The 18,901-nt window shown below is 35.0% G+C and overlaps 1 protein-coding gene across 1 annotated transcript; it reads right to left on the minus strand.

Moving 5' to 3' along the window:
• Positions 1 to 1,580: 1,580 nt before the first annotated feature.
• Positions 1,581 to 11,839, minus strand: LOC123536647 (GTPase IMAP family member 8-like). Its single transcript, XM_045319981.2, has 3 exons — positions 11,703 to 11,839; positions 4,298 to 5,020; positions 1,581 to 2,838 (listed from the first exon to the last, which is right to left on the minus strand). The coding sequence occupies exons 2-3, from the start codon at positions 4,886 to 4,888 to the stop codon at positions 1,912 to 1,914; spliced, it is 1,518 nt and encodes a 505-aa protein (XP_045175916.2). The 5' UTR covers positions 4,889 to 5,020; positions 11,703 to 11,839; the 3' UTR covers positions 1,581 to 1,911.
• Positions 11,840 to 18,901: the final 7,062 nt, after the last annotated feature.

Here is an 18,901-nt window from a genome sequence, read left to right on the forward strand (position 1 = left end):
TGGTGGGCATGACTGGATGGGGAAGTGAGGTGGGGGAATGGTACAACTTGGAAGGTTTGAAAAAAATCTAAAATAAGAAATGAAACAAAAAAAATTTGAGGGGGGGTTGGGAGGGGGGGGGGGTGTGACCAAGGCAAGTGGGTGACCAGGTGTGGGTGCGCAACTTCACATGTTTATAATAAATTTTCACAGAAAAGAATGAAAGAAATTTAATGAAATTCTGCCAAATGGTAAGTTTGTAATGTACAAATATGTGGATTTTTAGACAATTAAAGGGCAATAACTCTGAAGTTACAAAAAGAAATCCTTACAAAATTGTCTGTGCACAACCACATTATAGTGCTCTAAATTCTGTTAAAGTTTCATAGTTCTAGGTCAAATATGTCAAAAGTTATGATGCAGAAATTGGCATATCTATAGATCTATAGTACCCTATATAGTTAACACTAGAAACTTCTAAGGGCCATAACTCTGGTGTTACTTGGGCAATCTGTCTGAAACTTGATGGGCCCCATAACCTCATAGTGGTGAACATGTATATGAAGTTTGTTTGAAAAAAATCTAAAATAAGGAATGAATTTTTTTTTTTTTTTTTTTTTTTTGGGGTTGGGGGGGGGGGGGGGGGGGGTCAGGGGATAAGGGGGGAGGTGTGTGATCAAGGTAAGGGGGTGACCAGGTGTGGGTACACAACTTCACATGTTTACAATAAATGTTCATGGAAAAGAATGAAAGAAATTTAATGAAATTGTACCAAATGGTAAGTTTGTTATGTACAAATATGTGGATTTTCATACAATTAAAGGGCAATAACTCTTAATTTACAAATAAATCCAAATGAAATTGTGTGTACACAACCACATTATGGTGATCTAAATTCTGTTTAAGTTTCATAGTTCTAGGTCAAATATATCAAAAGTTATGATGCAGAAATTGCCATATTTATAGTACCCTATATAGTTAACACTAGAAACTTCTAAGGGCCATAACTCTGGTGTTACTTGGGCAATCTGACTGAAACTTGACGGGCCGCAAGAACTCATTGTGGTGAACATGTATATGAAGTTTCAAATAAATATTCCCAACCATTTCCTAGATATGGCTCCGGACGGACGGACGGACGTAAAGACGGAAGGACGGACGGACGGAAAGACGGACGGAAGGACGGACGGACAGACGGACGGACAACGCCAAAACTATATCCCTCCGACTTTCGTCGGGGGATAAAAAAGAAACAACTCAATATATTCGAACCCTTGTTTGATATTGTTTGAGCCACTAATCCTAAAACAACAGGGATTTCCTCTAGTGGTAGTAATCACTTCTTCGATGTGTAAAGTCTGACAAAGGCATACGTGAAAATTATCTCGCGATGGCCGGGCAACGCCCAAGCAAATGACATACTATTTCTATAAAACATGTGTATAAACATCAGGCTATTGATATGTGTTCGTATCTTCTAAGAGAGAGAGAGAGAGAGAGAGACTTCTTTTTTATAAGAAATAAGCTGTAAAACGATTGGTAGGTTTTGGAAACTTCAGCTTTTTGTCTTTCATTCGTTATTTTGACAATAATAACAACAATAATATATTTGTTTCCTTATTACAGGAAGTCTATGTATTTGCAACATAACATTTGTTTAATTTTATGTAATACCTACAAGTGTTGTCATATATAAGAGGGGATATTAATGTCAGTCATAAATTCAAACAATCGTCAATGCGTATGAACAAAGTTCTGTCAAAACACAAACACAATAACAATAGTATGAATGAAATATATAAAGAGGCCGATACGGCTCACAGCCGTTACCGAATGTTTTACTGCAACAAAAGATGATCACAGTGAATAGACAGGTGTCAAACATTTGCAGAAATGGAATCTTTAGCATTGGTGAGTTTTTTAAAACTGTTTTCAATCAGTTTTATACCGCACCCATCCTTTAATACTTCCCCAAGCAGCTTGTGCAACGCCAGCAACCCTATAAATCCCACCAGCAACCCCAGCAACACCAGCAATACCAGCTACTACATCGTAAGCACCAACTTCAGTTCCTATCATTCCAACTGCAGCAGGTATACCGACTGTTGAAACTACAGCACCTGTTACTAACAAGGTACCTCCAGCAACAAGTCCCACTTTCCAAATATCTTTGTTTAATTCTGATGCAAGTCTTCCAACCACGTCTTCCAGCTCTTTGTGGATATCTCGCTTGCCATTGTAGTTTTTCAGATGTTTTTCCAGTGCATTTTTATGAATGTTTAAGTATTGGTATTTGTATACATGAGGACTTTGAATCGCATTGAGAATATCCCAACATGCCTCATCTCGATTTCCATTAATATTCTCTATCTTTAGAATGCGACCGTTACATTGTTCGACAAGCTTCTTAATTACAACATTTTTCTCCCAGAACTCTGTAAAATCGGCGTCAGATGAAAACTCGCTTCCACGAGTAAAAACAATGATTGTATTGTCAAATACCTTCTCGCCAAATATCACACGCATAAGATCAATAGTGAATTTTTCTTCTTCGGTCATTCGATTTGCTCCACTAAAGACCAGTAAAAAAGCATGAGGACCAGGACATATTGTTACTGCTTTCTGAATTTCTAGCGCTCTTTCGGCTAAGCTCTTTGCAGTGTCAAAAAGTCCTGGTGTGTCTACAACGCTGAGTTTATGCGTCATGAAATTTCCTGTTTTCATCTCGCATTTTTCTGTCACGGCATTCAGATCTCTATCAGCGACAAAAGCACGACCCCCTAGCAAGGTATTACCAGTTGAACTCTTCCCATTTCCAGACTTGCCAATCAAAATAATTTTTGTCTCATTCCTCATTTTCTGAAAGAAAAAATTGACAAATAAGAGATTCATGTATAAATGGTAATTTTAGGTTTGGCCGCCTATACTTAAATATATTTGTTTCTGTGTAAGGTCGACAGTAAACGCCATATGCATTATTTTCACGAGTGACACAGACACGAGTGAAAATGCGGATTATGGGGTTCACAAGTGAAATATATTTCGATCTTGAATGTCAAACAAACAAATTTCGTGTTGTATTTTTATACATCTATAAAAAATATCTTTATTGAAGTATATTTTGCAAAGAATTTAGGATTATTTATAATTCATATTCATTCACAATCATAGATAGTTCCGTACCAGCGAAAACGGATACACAGCTTTTAAACAGTGAAACTATCAAATACATTTCACTGATACATTCCAGTATTTCAAAAAAGTATAAAATAAAATATATTATATAGTCTGGCAGCCAAACCAGAGACATACAATTACTTGTTTAAAAGAAACAATGTCTTGATATGTTTTTTTTTTTTTTGGTTGGGTTTAACGTCGCACCGACACAATTTTAGGTCATATGGCGACTTTCCAGCTTTAATGGTGGAGGAAGACCCCAGGTGCCCCTCCGTGCATTATTTCATCACGAGCGGGCACCTGGGTAGAACCACCGACCTTCCGTAAGCCAGCTGGATGGGTCTTGATATGTCACCGATAAAAACATTTTGTAACTGTAGCGTAGGTACCATTAACCTGATCAAACAACATTAAATGTTTCTTTTAATCTATGTAATGTATACCAATTCCATTCGCACTGGATCAATAATAAAGATCAATCAGAACATTAAAAGCCTCGGTTTGACGGTGTCTGTTCATGAGAAGTGTGCATTACCCCTCAAGTACTTTTGACTCAGCTGAGTCAGAGACTGAAAGTTTAATAGCAACTTTAGATATAGCGTATAGATCGAATTCTAACTGAGACTGACCATCAATATTGAATAGTCACTTGAAAACAGTAACTTACCATTTAGTTTTAACAAGCAATTTAATTATAAATGACAAATGAAATTTCATTATCAAATTCAACCGAGACTTAAAATGTTTTATGAACATGAGGCCAGGTGTCCACTAAAACAGGTTCAACTTATATCAAAAAATCTTTCGCGGGCAGAATATTAAATATAATAATGCTATATTGTTTCTTAAATTAACGACAAAATTAAACTGTATTTCTTTGAAGAAACCGGGAAAAATGTAGAAGGATGGTTTGGCAAGCTTCTGTGGTGCCCCAACGGTCTTCCAGACAGACTCGGGATAAGTACAGGTACAGGTACTTAAAATAATGAAATGATTATAAATTTCCGTTTCATCTTTGGAATGTTTCGTAGAAGACGAGATGCAGGTTGTTGCTTTTATATGCTTTTGTCGTCAAATTAACATTACCAATTAACAACCTGACTGTATACTTCAGAAAGGTTAAGCCAGCAAATATTCTTACATTTAGGGCAATCACGTTTTTATTTGTATCAAGTTTCCTTTCCACTTCTAATATTTGTGTGCGCACACAGCTGCCACCATTGTAGTTGTCTAAGTGATCTTGCAGAGCCTTGCTATGTATTTCTATCGACGGGAAGCGGTATTCGGCGATGCCGTTCAATGACATTTCATTGACTTTCTTCATGATATTATCCTCTTGGTCCTCGCTTTCCTCGACGTTTTCCACTCTGACGATACGATGTCCACACTGAGATACCAGTTGTGCCAATTCCGTCTTCTCTGTCCAAAATCGGTAAAAATCTTTGTCACAGACAAAGTTTTGTCCATGTGAAAAAACAATGATTGTGCTGTCGAATACACAGTCGCCAAACATGAGGCGCATCATACCGATAGTGTCTGTAAAGGTATCATATACAGTCATGTCGTTTTCGGGGCTAATTACGATCAAAAATGCATGTGGACCGGAGCAGATGGCGACGGATCTTTGAATTTCAAGTGCTCTTTTAGCAAATGGAATGTCTATATCAAAAAGTCCTGGGGTATCTACTATGCGCAAAGAGATGTTGAATGTTTTGTTCGTTCCACTTATCATTTTACAGCACTTTAGTTTTCCGTTAGAAAACGCATACCTTCCTAACAATTTGTTTCCTGTGGTACTTTTACCACTACTATTATTTCCAACCAATATAAGTCTTCTTTATGGTTTTGATTCACCCCAGTTCATCTGAAATGATAAAGAAAATGGCTGAGCTAAACTGAAAGTCTCTAAATGGAATAATCCTTGCCAAAAATAATTGTTGTTCATCAAACTGCATATCTGACGTTTTAAATAAAGGCACAGCTGTCGGTCACAACCTTAAATGACTCTAAATGCTGCGAAATAAGATGGACCTATCGTCAAATTATTCTGATTGCCATTGATTGTGCTCGCTATTAAACTATTCTAATATGTTCTCAGTATGGCAACAATGCTAATTTTTCTTACATTCTGTGATATCTGCAACATTCCGTGAGAAGTCATAAAATAAATAAACATTCTAATTCAAAAATAAGAAAGTAGGAATTGAAGATTAAACATTTAGAAGCAAATCATATAATAAACTTTTCAATTATCAGTTTAAAAATGTTTCAAAGTGTGTAGGCCATTTAAGATTTAAGTGAACCCTTGTCCTTTAACTTTGGTTTAACATACTATCACTGTTAGGCATAAAAGAATGCTCCTGACATACATTGTAGTGTTCTCTCAGGATTTTAGCATGTGTCGTATCAATATAAATATTTGAACAGGTAAAGATAGTCGCCTCAAGATTTACCCTTCAGTTGTTTTCTAACGACATGTTTGAATTTGTTCTAATATTATGTGTCAAAAATTTTAGATAACGAAAACTGACTGCGGATTCATTATATGCTGCTAAAAGAGTTATGCATTAGAACACATAGGCGCACAAAATTATGTCAAGAGGCTAGATATTAGATCTTACTGATTCCTATACAAGTTAAAATTTCTTTCCGCACAATACTTATTCTAAACTTCTTTTTGCAATAGGCTACAGACGATGATGAGTCGAAAGAAACATTTAATATGTTGACCATGGCATTGAAGACATTACATTAAAATGTAAAGGAACATTAAGTACCACTGCAACTGCATGTACAAATGTCTTCACTTTTGGAATTCTTTATTTGAATTACCTTAATCATGTTAATATGCAAATAAAAAAAACCCTGATCCTTGTGGCGGTTTTAAAATTTGAGCCTACGAAACTGACTTGACTTTTCTTGATAGTAGATCACTAGCCAATGCTTTTGTGTCTACGCTATGAGGTTTTGGAGAAGATGTTTAAAAATCAGTCTTTCAAACAATCGTATGTTAAACCTGTTGTGCATCTAATGACAGTATTGGGGACACAGCTGGAACAAACTCGTTAGACAAGCACTAGCTAATGCGTTATAGTGAAGAATATACGTTTTAAGTTTTCAGTACGTAACTCTGTGCAAAAGTACTGTGGCAGGACTTACTTTGTTCCCAGGGACCTGGCATTAGCAGGCAACAGTAAGGAATTACTGGCAAATGTTTCAGACAGAGAGATCAATGACTGCACCAAGGCGATACCATAATGTGTTTCATTGTTTAGGTTAGCTATATATTTTTGTGTAGATTTCTTCAACCATGTACATTCCATGCATACAATGCCGAAGAGCGGATTTATGTGTTCATGTGTTAGTGTCTTGTTCCTTTAGAAAATAGAGATAGAGAGAGAGGTTTTGAGCCTCGTTTACAAGACTGAATTTAAAATCCACAGTGGGGCTCCAAGGCGGGTGCACTACTGTGTTCCTTTATTTGTCAGCGTTGTATGTATGTTTTAATATGTCTATGTGTTTTCATGATGCACACATCTATACATAAACTGCTTTATTGGTTCCGTATTAGAAGGCTGTGACTTCATAAAATTGCGGCTGCTAAGTGCAGTCATGCACAATCATTCAAGCTGGAGAGATGTCAATGAAAGCATGCGCGTAGCGTGGCATACTCGGTTACTCAGCTGAGTAACATTTAAAATCCAAAAATAAATTTAAAAAAAGGCTTAAAACTGCATAGAAGCAATAAAAAACCTGATCAGGAGTGGGTGTGGAGGTAGGGGCAATGTCATAGCATATGAGTATGCTGTTGTCTTGGTCCTTGACTTTATTATATGTTTGTGACGGCACAATGCTGTTGCTCTTTTATTAAAATTTCTATCACAATTTCCAAATTTTGTTTTTTCTTGCTCCACTTGCACTTGTTATTGTAAATACTTATTCAAATCTAAATACACTTAAAATTCTAAATACATATATGCTTTCAGATGCATATATACTATAGTTATTATTGACCATAAGCCCGCCCGCTTAGCTCAGTAGGTAAGAGCGTTGGTCTATGGACCGCTGGGTCGCGAGTTCGATCCTCGGGCGGGGCGCATGTTCTCCGTGACTATTTGATAAACGACATTGTGTCTGAAATCATTAGTCCTCCACCTCTGATAATTCATGTGGGGAAGTTGGTAGTTACTTGCGGAGAACAGGTTGTACTGGTACAGAATCCAGGAACACTGGTTAGGTTAACTGCCCGCCGTTACATGACTGAAATACTGTTAAAAAACGGCGTTAAACCCAAAACAAACAAACTATTGACCATAAGAACAATCTTCTTAATGGTAATTGTCCATCATTAGTAAAATTTAGAAGGATAAACAACTGTGTCTGTAACAACTACAAATTCCCAAGCATTATTTCCTAATTCGCTACGCTCAAACAAAATTAAATTATCTATCCCATAATCAAAGAAACGGGAAAAAAAAATGACCAGATCCATAAATTAACATTTAGGCTTATCCGCATTAGCATGGTATAACACTCTGCTCGATAAAAAACGTATAACTTCGGTATGTTGTTTCACAGTATGTGTACGTGTAGTAGACACATAAATATTAGGGGTCACCGACTTTTATTTTTCAATATTTGACGATATTTCACCCCTACCCCATTAAAAAATGACACGCTTAATCGTGTTGTATTTAACAAAATAATCTAAATAGTATGCGGAGCTGCATGTATTAATAAGGGTAAATCAGAAATGAATTAATGAAATGAATCGACATGAAAGTATTGAGAGACATAAGAGGGATACGTCAAAGTCTGGAAAATTGTTGTTTTTTTTTTTAATCTTATATTTGAGTTACAATCTCCATCTTCATTAGGTGTCTTTATTTTAAAAAAAGTTATGTTATGGAAATAATTTCAATTTTGCTTTTATTTTACGAAGTGCGTGTCCCTAGAGGACAGTTGCTCACAGGAAATGCTTTGTTGGCAGTGAATACAGAACTTCATTTGATTGCTGAATATTATCCATCACTCAAAAATAATGCAAGAAAGATTTTCAGTTGGTAGAAAAAAATATGATTTTCTTTTAAAAGATCAATCATTAGCCAGAAAATGGGATAAAATGTCATAAATAAGCAAAATCCATAAGAACGCCGCAAACAGGTAATGACGTCACCGTGACACCGGCTTTCCATAAATTTTGCAACGTATGATATTCGCTGTTACAGGTAAAATGACACTAATTTTTTGTTTCTTTTCAAGTGAATAGGTTCTCGGAATTGTTTTAAGCAGTGAATAGTTTCTTTGTCGTTTAAGCTACGCTCGCTCAGAGGCTTTGCCTTTTTCATATTACACTTTTTTATCGAGCCGATTTTTATAAACTGTATTTTAAGGCAAAATTTATGGCAAAACTTGATGTGAGTTTTTCCGTTCTGACGTCACAATATCGTCTCTGACGTCTTAAGTGAATAGTATTCTCTGAATGCAAAGTGATAATTATTTTGTATTTTTCATTAATATGACATTCAGAGCGCAGGAAAGGAAAAATGCTGAGAGCACCCGGAACTGGGCGTTGCATAAAAAGTGACGTCAGGGGCCATATTTCTGACACAATAACAAAACACTCATACAATATGGCGACAAAGTAAAATCGGAACTTAAACACATATATCCTGAATTTTGTGCAGCTAAAATTTCAAGACGAAACTCGGCAAAATAGTTTGGGGCGCATTCCACCTTAATTCATTTCTATATGGAAAACATACGGTTATGAATATACTTTCCGGGTCATTATGCTGCGAGGAATTCGAACCGACTCAACCCTACTTCACTCCGTCGTGGGAGTGGGTAGTTTAAAGAAACCAAGTTTCAACACCAGTTACCTTCTTCTTATGCCCTGACACCCACCCATACATCAATCAAAATTATTTAACGCACGAAATAATCATACATCCTACACCTCAGTACCTTTGAAATACGGTAATACCTCGATTTCTTTAAACATAGGATACACATATGTAATAAATGCTCATAACAGTCTCGTGAATTTATATTTTATATTTCAGCCTAAACATCTGCAACAAGACTTTTGTCTTATTGTTTACTTGATTTCCAAGAATGTAGAGATACATTTCACGGATATTGTATGTTTTTTGAAAATCAATGTTCATGGCAAGGACAATTGCGATATTTTTAATGCAACATGCAACAGATGGCAAACAATAACTTTTAGTAATTATCTTGGTCTAGAAATCAATATAATGCATACAACATTTTCCTATAACTGCAATACTTAAAAGAGAATGTATCGTAAATGTACTCGAAGAATGAAATAAGAATCTGTTGAAATAGCTTCATCATTTTGTCTGTTTTGAAACTGTACATAAGTCAAAGTTCGCCTCAGCAGTCTGATCAGTTCCTAGGCGGTTTAGAGTATTTACTGCTAGGAGTTTTGCATATATTCCGTTGTAACAACTATGCACACATGTGTACTTTATTTAAGACGTAATGTTATTTTCTGTGCGTTTATACGGGTATAAACCACATTGGTACTTCTTGTAAATTCATGAATCGCGCTAGCGATTCTTGGATGATTAGCAAGAAGCCTTCCAGAGTGATTCATACCCTTATAAACGCACAAAAATAGCATTTAATTTTTATATCTACATTTTACGACAGCTTGCTACAAAAATAGCTAATTTTTGCTTTCCAGGAGTATCAGAAGACCAGAATAAATGTCAAGATATCGATCTTTTTTCCTTGAAACCTATGTATTGTTTTTGGTGTTTTTGGTACCCAAGTATGTGTTAGTATGATACGAAAAGCCGGGAAGCTGGCGCAAACCGAGATCAATATGTTACGAATTCAGTGATTGGTTGCAGGAACAAGTGACCTGTGACGTAAGCTGCGCAATGCGGAAATATTGAAAGTTTTCCGATTACAGTTGCTGTTTTGTTTGTCTATTATTAAAATGGGGGTGTACAGCAATATGAATATAACTATAAACGTAAGTCTGTACGATAAACTGACAACTTCTCAATTTTGACGTTTACATTATTCATGATTGAGTTAACATTTATCCATTGTAGTAATTGTTAAAAAGATTTAACGGGCAGTTGTGAAATTTGTTAGAGATCCCAAACTGAAAGGATGTAACCTGCCAAAAGTGTCTCAAAAGACATTTTGCCGCCAATTTTTGACAGGACTATTATGGTTGGTTCGATTATTGTTGTAGGGGTGTTATTAAAACAAGTTAAGGAAGTAGCTCTGCAAGGTATATTAAACCATTTTTTTTTCACAATACCACTGTATTTTGTATATCAGTGGTTATATTTCTGTGTTCGGGGCCTAGTAAAGGAAATTGGTTTCCTCCCAATAACTAGAACGCTTTGCGCTATAGTCTTAAAATTTTATATGGAGGTTGGACACCAATAGTTCAAAACCAAAAACGCCAAGAATTGTTCAATACCTTTGCCTCTAAAGTTATGACTGGCGTTCCCATGGGAACAGAAGTAGAAAATCGCAATCATGTTTTGCATAGAATCTTATGTAATGACCCCTACCCCCACTTGTCCAGTTACGTAGACTATGCCAAAACCAGCCAAGCCTTTCCTTTTTAAAAGGAAACTTTATTGTCATCTTAAAACAGAACAGTCGAACATTCAACTATAATTTGCCTTCTGATAAAAATACAGTTCTTGGTTTTTATTTAAATATTTTTAACTCCAGTGAAAATTTATACAGTCGTGTCTCTTTGACGTCAGAAAAATTAATAAAAGCTATAATTAAATGTTCTTTTGGAAAGTTTTGGCGTCCAACTTGGAAAGAATTTTTGGAACGGAGCCATTTTGTTCATATTTTTGGTGAAGGATTACGCGTGCAATCTCGCGGAAAGGGCCGTCATTGATATTGTTACTGCAATGTTGTTAATACGAAAATTAACGCTTTTGTCTTTCGTTATTTAATGTATAGTGAATGCAAATTTTGTATACAACAAATAAGTTTGGAAAAAGAACTCATGTTTTATGAATAACAAATTGCGTTCTAAATAAATAGACAGCCTAGTCCAAGTCCTTCCAAACTGGCAGCCTCCACCCGACTCCCCGATTTGTAACGTTCAACTTTATATATACCTTTCTTTACATTCCTAGCCGTTTGTGAGTAGTTTGTTCAAAACTGAAGAAACATATTTTGGTTAGAAAAGTCACCAGAAGCCTAAAATTTCTACGGGGGCTCCCCTGATCCTGGCGGAGGAGGGGATTCTTCTCCCCGAAACTCTCGCCTTGAGTAACATTTAAATTGATCATGCTACAACCCTAGAAAGGGTGCTTCTGATCAGGTTTTGTCAAGATCCATCGACTGGTCCATGAGAGGAAGTTGGTTACGAAACGGACGATGGACCCAACATAACAGCTCACCCCAATTATTATTGAAAAATAGAGCTTAAAATAAATGCTAAAATAAATGCGAACTGCTATTTTTGTATGTCTGATCAAATATCGAAATATGTTTTAAAATGTTAAATTATTTAGGAAATATAGACTTACCTCTGCCATTTTCCTAAAAATCCTATATTGATGTGCACAGGACCTGCGTTACAATCATCGATTAGAAGGTAAAATATTGTAGTTAAACATGTTAGATAAGAAGAATGCTACGTGTACGGTGGTCTGTTACAGTCACCGTTATATAGCCTGGAATGCGAGCGCAATATTGGTTTATCGTAGTGTCGTTATATAGCGCAATATTGGTTTCTCGTACTGAAGTTATATCGCCTCGAATGCGAGCGCAATATTGGTTCATGGTTTAGTAATCGAACGATAATTAAATGCAGTCAACTGTATTATTTAGGTTAGGTAAATCACCCATAGACGATATGGATTAGTATCTCAAACTTAGACTCGATGAAAGAAGTACTGTATTAGCGCAATGCGTTAGGCCTCTAGGTATGACACCCGAGGTCCGGAGTTCGATACTGGGTTGAAGTAAACGTTTTTACTTTTTCTTTCAGCATAGATACAATAACGTTTTTTTCCCACTGTCTTTGAAAATAATACGGTAATAAAGCATACACGTAAACATCCATTTATACCGATGGAATGTAAGTACAGTACCCCCATATTATTCACTAACATACCATTCTATAGTTCGAAAGGGCGAACATTGAAAACGCCTCTGATGAGCGATTTCATTATTCGAGGATTCTAGGAAGATCATTCGACAAGTTCTAAAGGTTTAAACGGACACAGCTGACGATTCTGCAACAGATACAGCGGACAAGCCGGAAATGAATTGTAAATTGTTTTGATTAAAATTTCATTGATATAGATCTAAAAAATTAAAAAGAAAATAGAAAAAAAAGTAATACACGTAATAAGAAAAAATAAGAAAGAAGACAAACTGAGAATCAAACTGAAATAAAACAAAAATAAAGCAGGGCTACACAGAACATTTCCTTAGAAAATAAACCTCTTGCGAGTTTCGAACTCGTGCTATTCTTCGGACTGCATTTTAAAACCGAAAGCTTAGCCACCTGAGCTATTTCGCGATTCAAATAAATGTTAATTCTTATTTGGCAAGAATTATAAGAATGCCTAACTAGTTTACCGTGATAACTGACCAACCTAAATTATCTGTCTTAGACTCGCCTGACATTTTCGCGCCATTTTAGAATTTATTATCGGTCGCCGACTGTAGTGTCGTTAAATAGTGCATTATTATTCAACTTTACAATATTACACACTGTATAAAACCAATTGAGCACATCAGATGGAACAAGTAGAGCTAATACAAAGCATACCTGAGCCAATATGAGAAAAGCAGGGCCAATACGAGAAAACAGGGCAAATACGGAATTCAAGCATTCCGATTGGTTCAAAAGACAGGGCCATTACGGAGAAGTCACTTCCGTTAGATTTTTAAATAACGCCATTTTGTTTTACCTTAAAATTATACATAACAAAAGTTTTCACATTTTTGACGAAAATGTTATCTAACATGTTCATGTAATAACCAAGTAAGACTGAGCGGACGTACGATGTCGATGTACGTTTTTTTTTTGTAGATAATAACGATACTTTCGGCTTATTCGTTAATGTTTACAAACAAGTTCCTGTCAGAAGTTCTGAAATTTTTCAAGGAAATAGATTTTGAGAAAATATGCGAAACTCAGATTAATTGAAAGGATAGTTATACAGCGCAATATTGGTTTCTCGTATTGAAGTTATATCGCCTCGAATGCGAGCGCAGTTTGGTTAATAGTACTATTTTTATATCGCTTTGAATGCGAGCGCAATATTCTTTTATCGAACTGTCGTTATATTACCTTGATGGCAAGCGCAACATTAGTTTATCATTCTGCTGCATTGTCACTTATGTTATATTGCCTTGATGCTGCGCACACTATTAGTGCACTCTGTGTATCATAAAGGGTTCCATGTAAATCTTTGCATGAACACATCTGTGGAATCCGATGTATTTTAATTGTATTTTTGGTATTGTTGGCAAATGTTGTATTCTGCTCAGCCCAGGACTAAAGAGCATGGTAGTATGCGCTTTCGTGAACAGGCTCAAGCAAACAGAGACTGCAACATTTTCATTTTTACCGTGTTCTGCGACCTGTGGTGTTTCCATTTCTTTCTATTTTGCTGTACTGTTGGTTTGAAAGTTTCGCTATTAGCGCAATATTGGTTTGTCGTATTGGTGTAATGTCATTTTCGTTATCTAGCATTAAAGGCGAATGCAAATTTGATTTATCCTTTTGTTGTTATCTCGCATTGAAGGCGAATGTAACATTGGTTTATCGTACTGTTATATTGATTTTTTCGTTATATCATCTCTACTGGACAAAAGGGCGAAACAACAATTGCCCTGATGGAACACGGCCGCTTTTGACTTCAGCCTTTGCCCTTTGTCAGTTCATCATTTTGTCTATAGATAGGGATATCTTCATGTTGTCGCACATATAAAGACTTGGATTTTTAACATTCATGTTTATATAAACTATATCTACAGAAAGTGTTGTATTCTTTAAATTATTCGACAACATTCAGTCGAATAAAGAAATGCATTTTAGAAATCAGGAGTCAAAATAAACTTGACTAGGCACCAATGTTGCATGTTTATATTGGAAGCAATAAAATGAATTACATTGGCTAGTTTCCTGAACATGACTGCTGATTATTTATGCAAGGAAATATCATGTTTAATAATCCAAGACTGGGTTTATGTTTATAACAAATTCTCTGCTAAAGAATATCATTTGAATCAATACGTGTTATAATAAATTTTATCGATTATAACTTAAGACTCCGATTGAATCTGCATTTGATTTTCTGAAATATGAACTCCGCTGACTTCATTTTAACACTGCTTCGTAGCATCAATGGCAAGCGTCTAATAGTATATGATCCACTAGTCAAATCAGCTCACTGCAAAAAGGTTCACGCGGCGTTTCTGCGATTTTCCCCATTCCACCCACAGAGATGCAAAGTTCTCTTGACCAAGACTAAATTAAAGCGATTATATAATGTTTCAATTTTACATGAAGTTAATCTTTTTTTATATTGCTTATCTATAAACATTTCCAAAAACATAGTTTCAGTATAATTCAGAACACTTTTCTAGCGATCTATCATCTAAGACTTTTCCACAGACTTATCGTAACGGATGTCCTTTAAAAAGACATTTGTGCGCCAAATCAACTACTACAGCAAGTAAAATGGAGAGAAATGCTATTTACTAATCGCTATTTGAAAGTAATTGTTGCCTCCCTTTGATAGGCACACAATCGTGAACATGATTTACTTCCCGGTTTATTTAGGTAAAACATTCCTTTTAAAGAAAGTTACAAGGCATGAAATAACATTACTGATCACGTGATGAGCACATTACGTATTTTGACTACTTCAAAGGGTATGTCATCTTTCCCCCAAACTTTTAGTGAATCTTTATTAAGTTAGTTTATATTGCTTTACGAAAATTTATTCGTAACTTTTTGCGCAGTTTCATATCTGTCTTCAAAGTAATTAGATTCCTTCATATCTGCGGTGACATGGAATTGCATCCCCTTAACCATACAAAAACAAATTGAAACAAATCTTAAAAAATAATCTAAATTTTTGTATGGCACGGCTCTCTTAACTTGTTTGAAAAAAAAGACAATTGGTTAAACGTTTTATTGCCTTTAGTGACCTCATGATAGCTTTATCATGCATAAGTTATGCAATCAGTTTTGTTTTATCCAAATACCTTAAGTTAAAAATATACGTTTGTATTCTTTCTAAAAGTAACAAAAGATGTACAAACCTTTGGCAATTTTGTAAAACTTCTGATAAAATAGCAAATGAAATAAAAAAAAAAAGTGATCCCAAACATTTTGTACTGTTTATCTAAGTATGAAACTCTCTTGTAGTCGTTGATTCTCAAAAGCGTTAGTCACAAAATAGAAATTTGATACACAGTAGGAAGAAATCATCTATAATTTTTACCATACATCTGATAATTCAAATACTCTTGTTTTATCATTTTCGATATCTATTATATAGGAGTCAAAATAAAGTTGAATATTCAGATATACCCTTCTCAAATGCGCTCATTTGACTGGTCGAAATGAGTGCACGCGCGGGTCCGCAAAAAGCGATATTGACCTACAAAAGTGATAATGACTCTTGTGATACCACTTTTTCTTATATGTATGAAATATGGGCCAGTCAAATGAATGCATTTGAGAAGGGCATATAATATAACAATTATAGACTTATGTTTCGGTCAATATGTGTTTTTACGAACCTATAAAAATGATATTGACCCCGCCGGACTGCGTCCTCGGTCAATATCATTTTTACAGGTCCGTAAAAACACATATTGACCGAAACATAAGTCAATAACTGTATATTAATGCACTGATATTGCACGCACGTTTATATCCGAAGCAATCAATATATATTAAATTGGCTGGTTTTCTGTAACCTTTTTAGGTATGATAACTCATTATGAAAGGAAATATCATGTTTAACAATCCAAGACATGGTGAACTTTATAAAACAAATTCTTTCGTATAAACCCAAATGATCTCCAAACATCAGATTCATTTACCGCATACATATTTCCCTTTTCTGAAAGTAAACGCACAAGTTTTTGCTAGAGAATATCATTTTGACCAATAAGTGCTATACCAATTTTGTCCCGATGCCTTACAGACTTCCATTGAATTTGCATTTAATTTTCTGACAGATTTGAATGGCATTGACTTTCTTTAAATACTTCTTTGAAATCAAAATCGAAGACAAGTGTCTGTATCATAGGCCAATTTTAAAAAATGTGATTAAGGGAATTTCTCATTCTACCTACAGAGTATCAAAGTCCTCTTGAAAGCGATATAGACCTCAATGTTTAAGTAAAACCAATTGATCAGCTTGTTAGGTTTGAAATGTTATTGACTAAGAATTAAAACAATTAATATATTTTTTTCAAATCACATTGAGTTATCTTCTTTTATATCACTTATAATAAATGATTGCATTACTTCCTTTATCATTTTTTTCCTAGCTTTGTAACTGATGTCTGTTAGAACACATTTACGCAAATTCACCTACTTCAGCAAGTAAAAGGAGAAAATTACTATATTTACTATTCACCGTTTAAAAGACCTTTTTGCTTCCCTTTGATAGGCACAATCCGATTCAATCTACATTCTACATGAACATGATTACTTCCCGGTTTATTTAGGTGAAAATAAACCATTACTGATCACGCGACGAGCGCATTCATGTCACTCTTTGTGATTCTGTGTCACAGAAGTTTGAAAACTGTCTTCAAATCAATTATATCTGGAGTGACAGGAAACTGTATCGCCTAAACGTATAGGTCATAAAATTGAAACAAATCGTTCTGTGTGTCACGTATCCCTCAAATAGGGAACTGTGTATGAAATGGGTAACTAGGCTTTGTTTAAAAAGACACTTGCTTAAACATTTTATTGCCGATCTATAGGAGAGATCGTGTTTGTATACAAATCCGTAGCATTTTAGAACTGATGACATTGATCGGGTGGGCAGATGCCAAACGTCCATGTCTTTTTTTTTGTAAAAAATGATGTTCTTCTAACGGCCTAAACTTTCTTTGAACACAAATTATATAAATAATTTTACATATAAAAGCTCAGAAAACAAGCAATTTATTGATTAATTTAATATTTTGAGTAGTATTAAGTATGCACACTTTACTTACAGTGTTTTGAAAAGTTTTGAACATCACTACGGCGCTATTAAAATGAAATGTCTTTTAAAACGGTTATTAGTTTTAAAAAGATAGTTGAATACGAAAATATGAAAATTATAACTATTTCAAAGCTTTTTAAATTTTGAAAATCCACAAATGAGCGATAAAGTCATTAAAAGTTACAAATTCCGACCCCATACACAAACAGTGTAAATCATTGTTTTTGCCACCCACCAGGTAAACAGATGTTTAATGCGTGACGTCACGACGATTTCTCCTGCAATTAATTTTGTTTTATCATTTATATATAATAAGTGATTTAAAAAATCTTCATACTGTCTAAATATATCTAAAAAGGTACAAACATTTGAAGCATTTTTAACGTGTAGATTTTCATATTTAGCACTATACGCTTCTTTATGATAAAATTAAGACAGGAAAAAATGAACCCAAACGTAACCTATTATATTTTGAACTGTTTATTTGAGTATAAAACTCTCTTGTATTCGTTGAAGTATGTAGAAAAGCCCTCAAAAGCGCTAGTCAAGCAATAGTAAGATACTTTATCATACACCTGACAATTTAGATAATTTTGGTTCATAATTTTCGATATATATTATCAATTGCTTTATGTGTTAGAATATTTGAAATTTTGATTTTCATCTGGAGGAATAAAATAGCCCGAAATAAAAATTTCGAGCGGTTACCGGTACCACATTGGCGCAGTCTACAATGAATTAAACGGCCACATATCCTTATTAATTCCGTTGTTATACGGCTGATAACATATAGATTTACTGCTGTTGGGTGATTTTATTAACTATCACAACAGCTGTCTTTAACTGCTACATGGTTGCTGTACAATATCTTCCCGTACCTGGACTCAATGCTGTTAATTCTTTTGGTCATTTTGGGACCATGGAAGACATTCATTTTTACTGTAATAGAAATAGAATTCCCACTAAGAAGTGTTAGGGGCGACTGAGAGTTTCTACATATTCCATTACCTCTCATTAACATAATGGTCTTATAAAGTATGAAACGTCGAATTGTGGTGTTGAATAAAATGCAACGTCTTCAGTGCAAATTCATTTACTTTTATGAAACTACATACAGTTGTTACATTAGAATTTCCATGAAACGAACGGACCCAAAAAGACGGAATATTCTAGAGGTCATAACACCCGATTAACAGGAATTGCTTAAATACGTCACGTCGACATAGGCGATACGTTCATTTTGCCGGACATTGTCAAGGAGCAAGTAAATTTATCAATAGCTTTTTAATTTCATACCGACTGAACTAAAAGCGCTTTGAAAACAGGCTTTAATTAGGATTATTCAAGGGGAAATCACCAGTAACTAGAATGTGTCTGTAGAACACAGGGTGTGCCCCCATTGGTACATTTGTCACAAATAAGAGGCAATAATTCAAATGTTTGCAGTGTTAATGGGGTTTAGCCTAAACAAACATTTTATGAAAAGGATTCATTATTCTAGGCCATATATTTTTGAGCTATGAGCA

This window comes from Mercenaria mercenaria, chromosome 17, assembly GCF_021730395.1.
Source record: "Mercenaria mercenaria strain notata chromosome 17, MADL_Memer_1, whole genome shotgun sequence".
NCBI classification, from domain to species: Eukaryota; Metazoa; Mollusca; class Bivalvia; order Venerida; family Veneridae; genus Mercenaria; species Mercenaria mercenaria.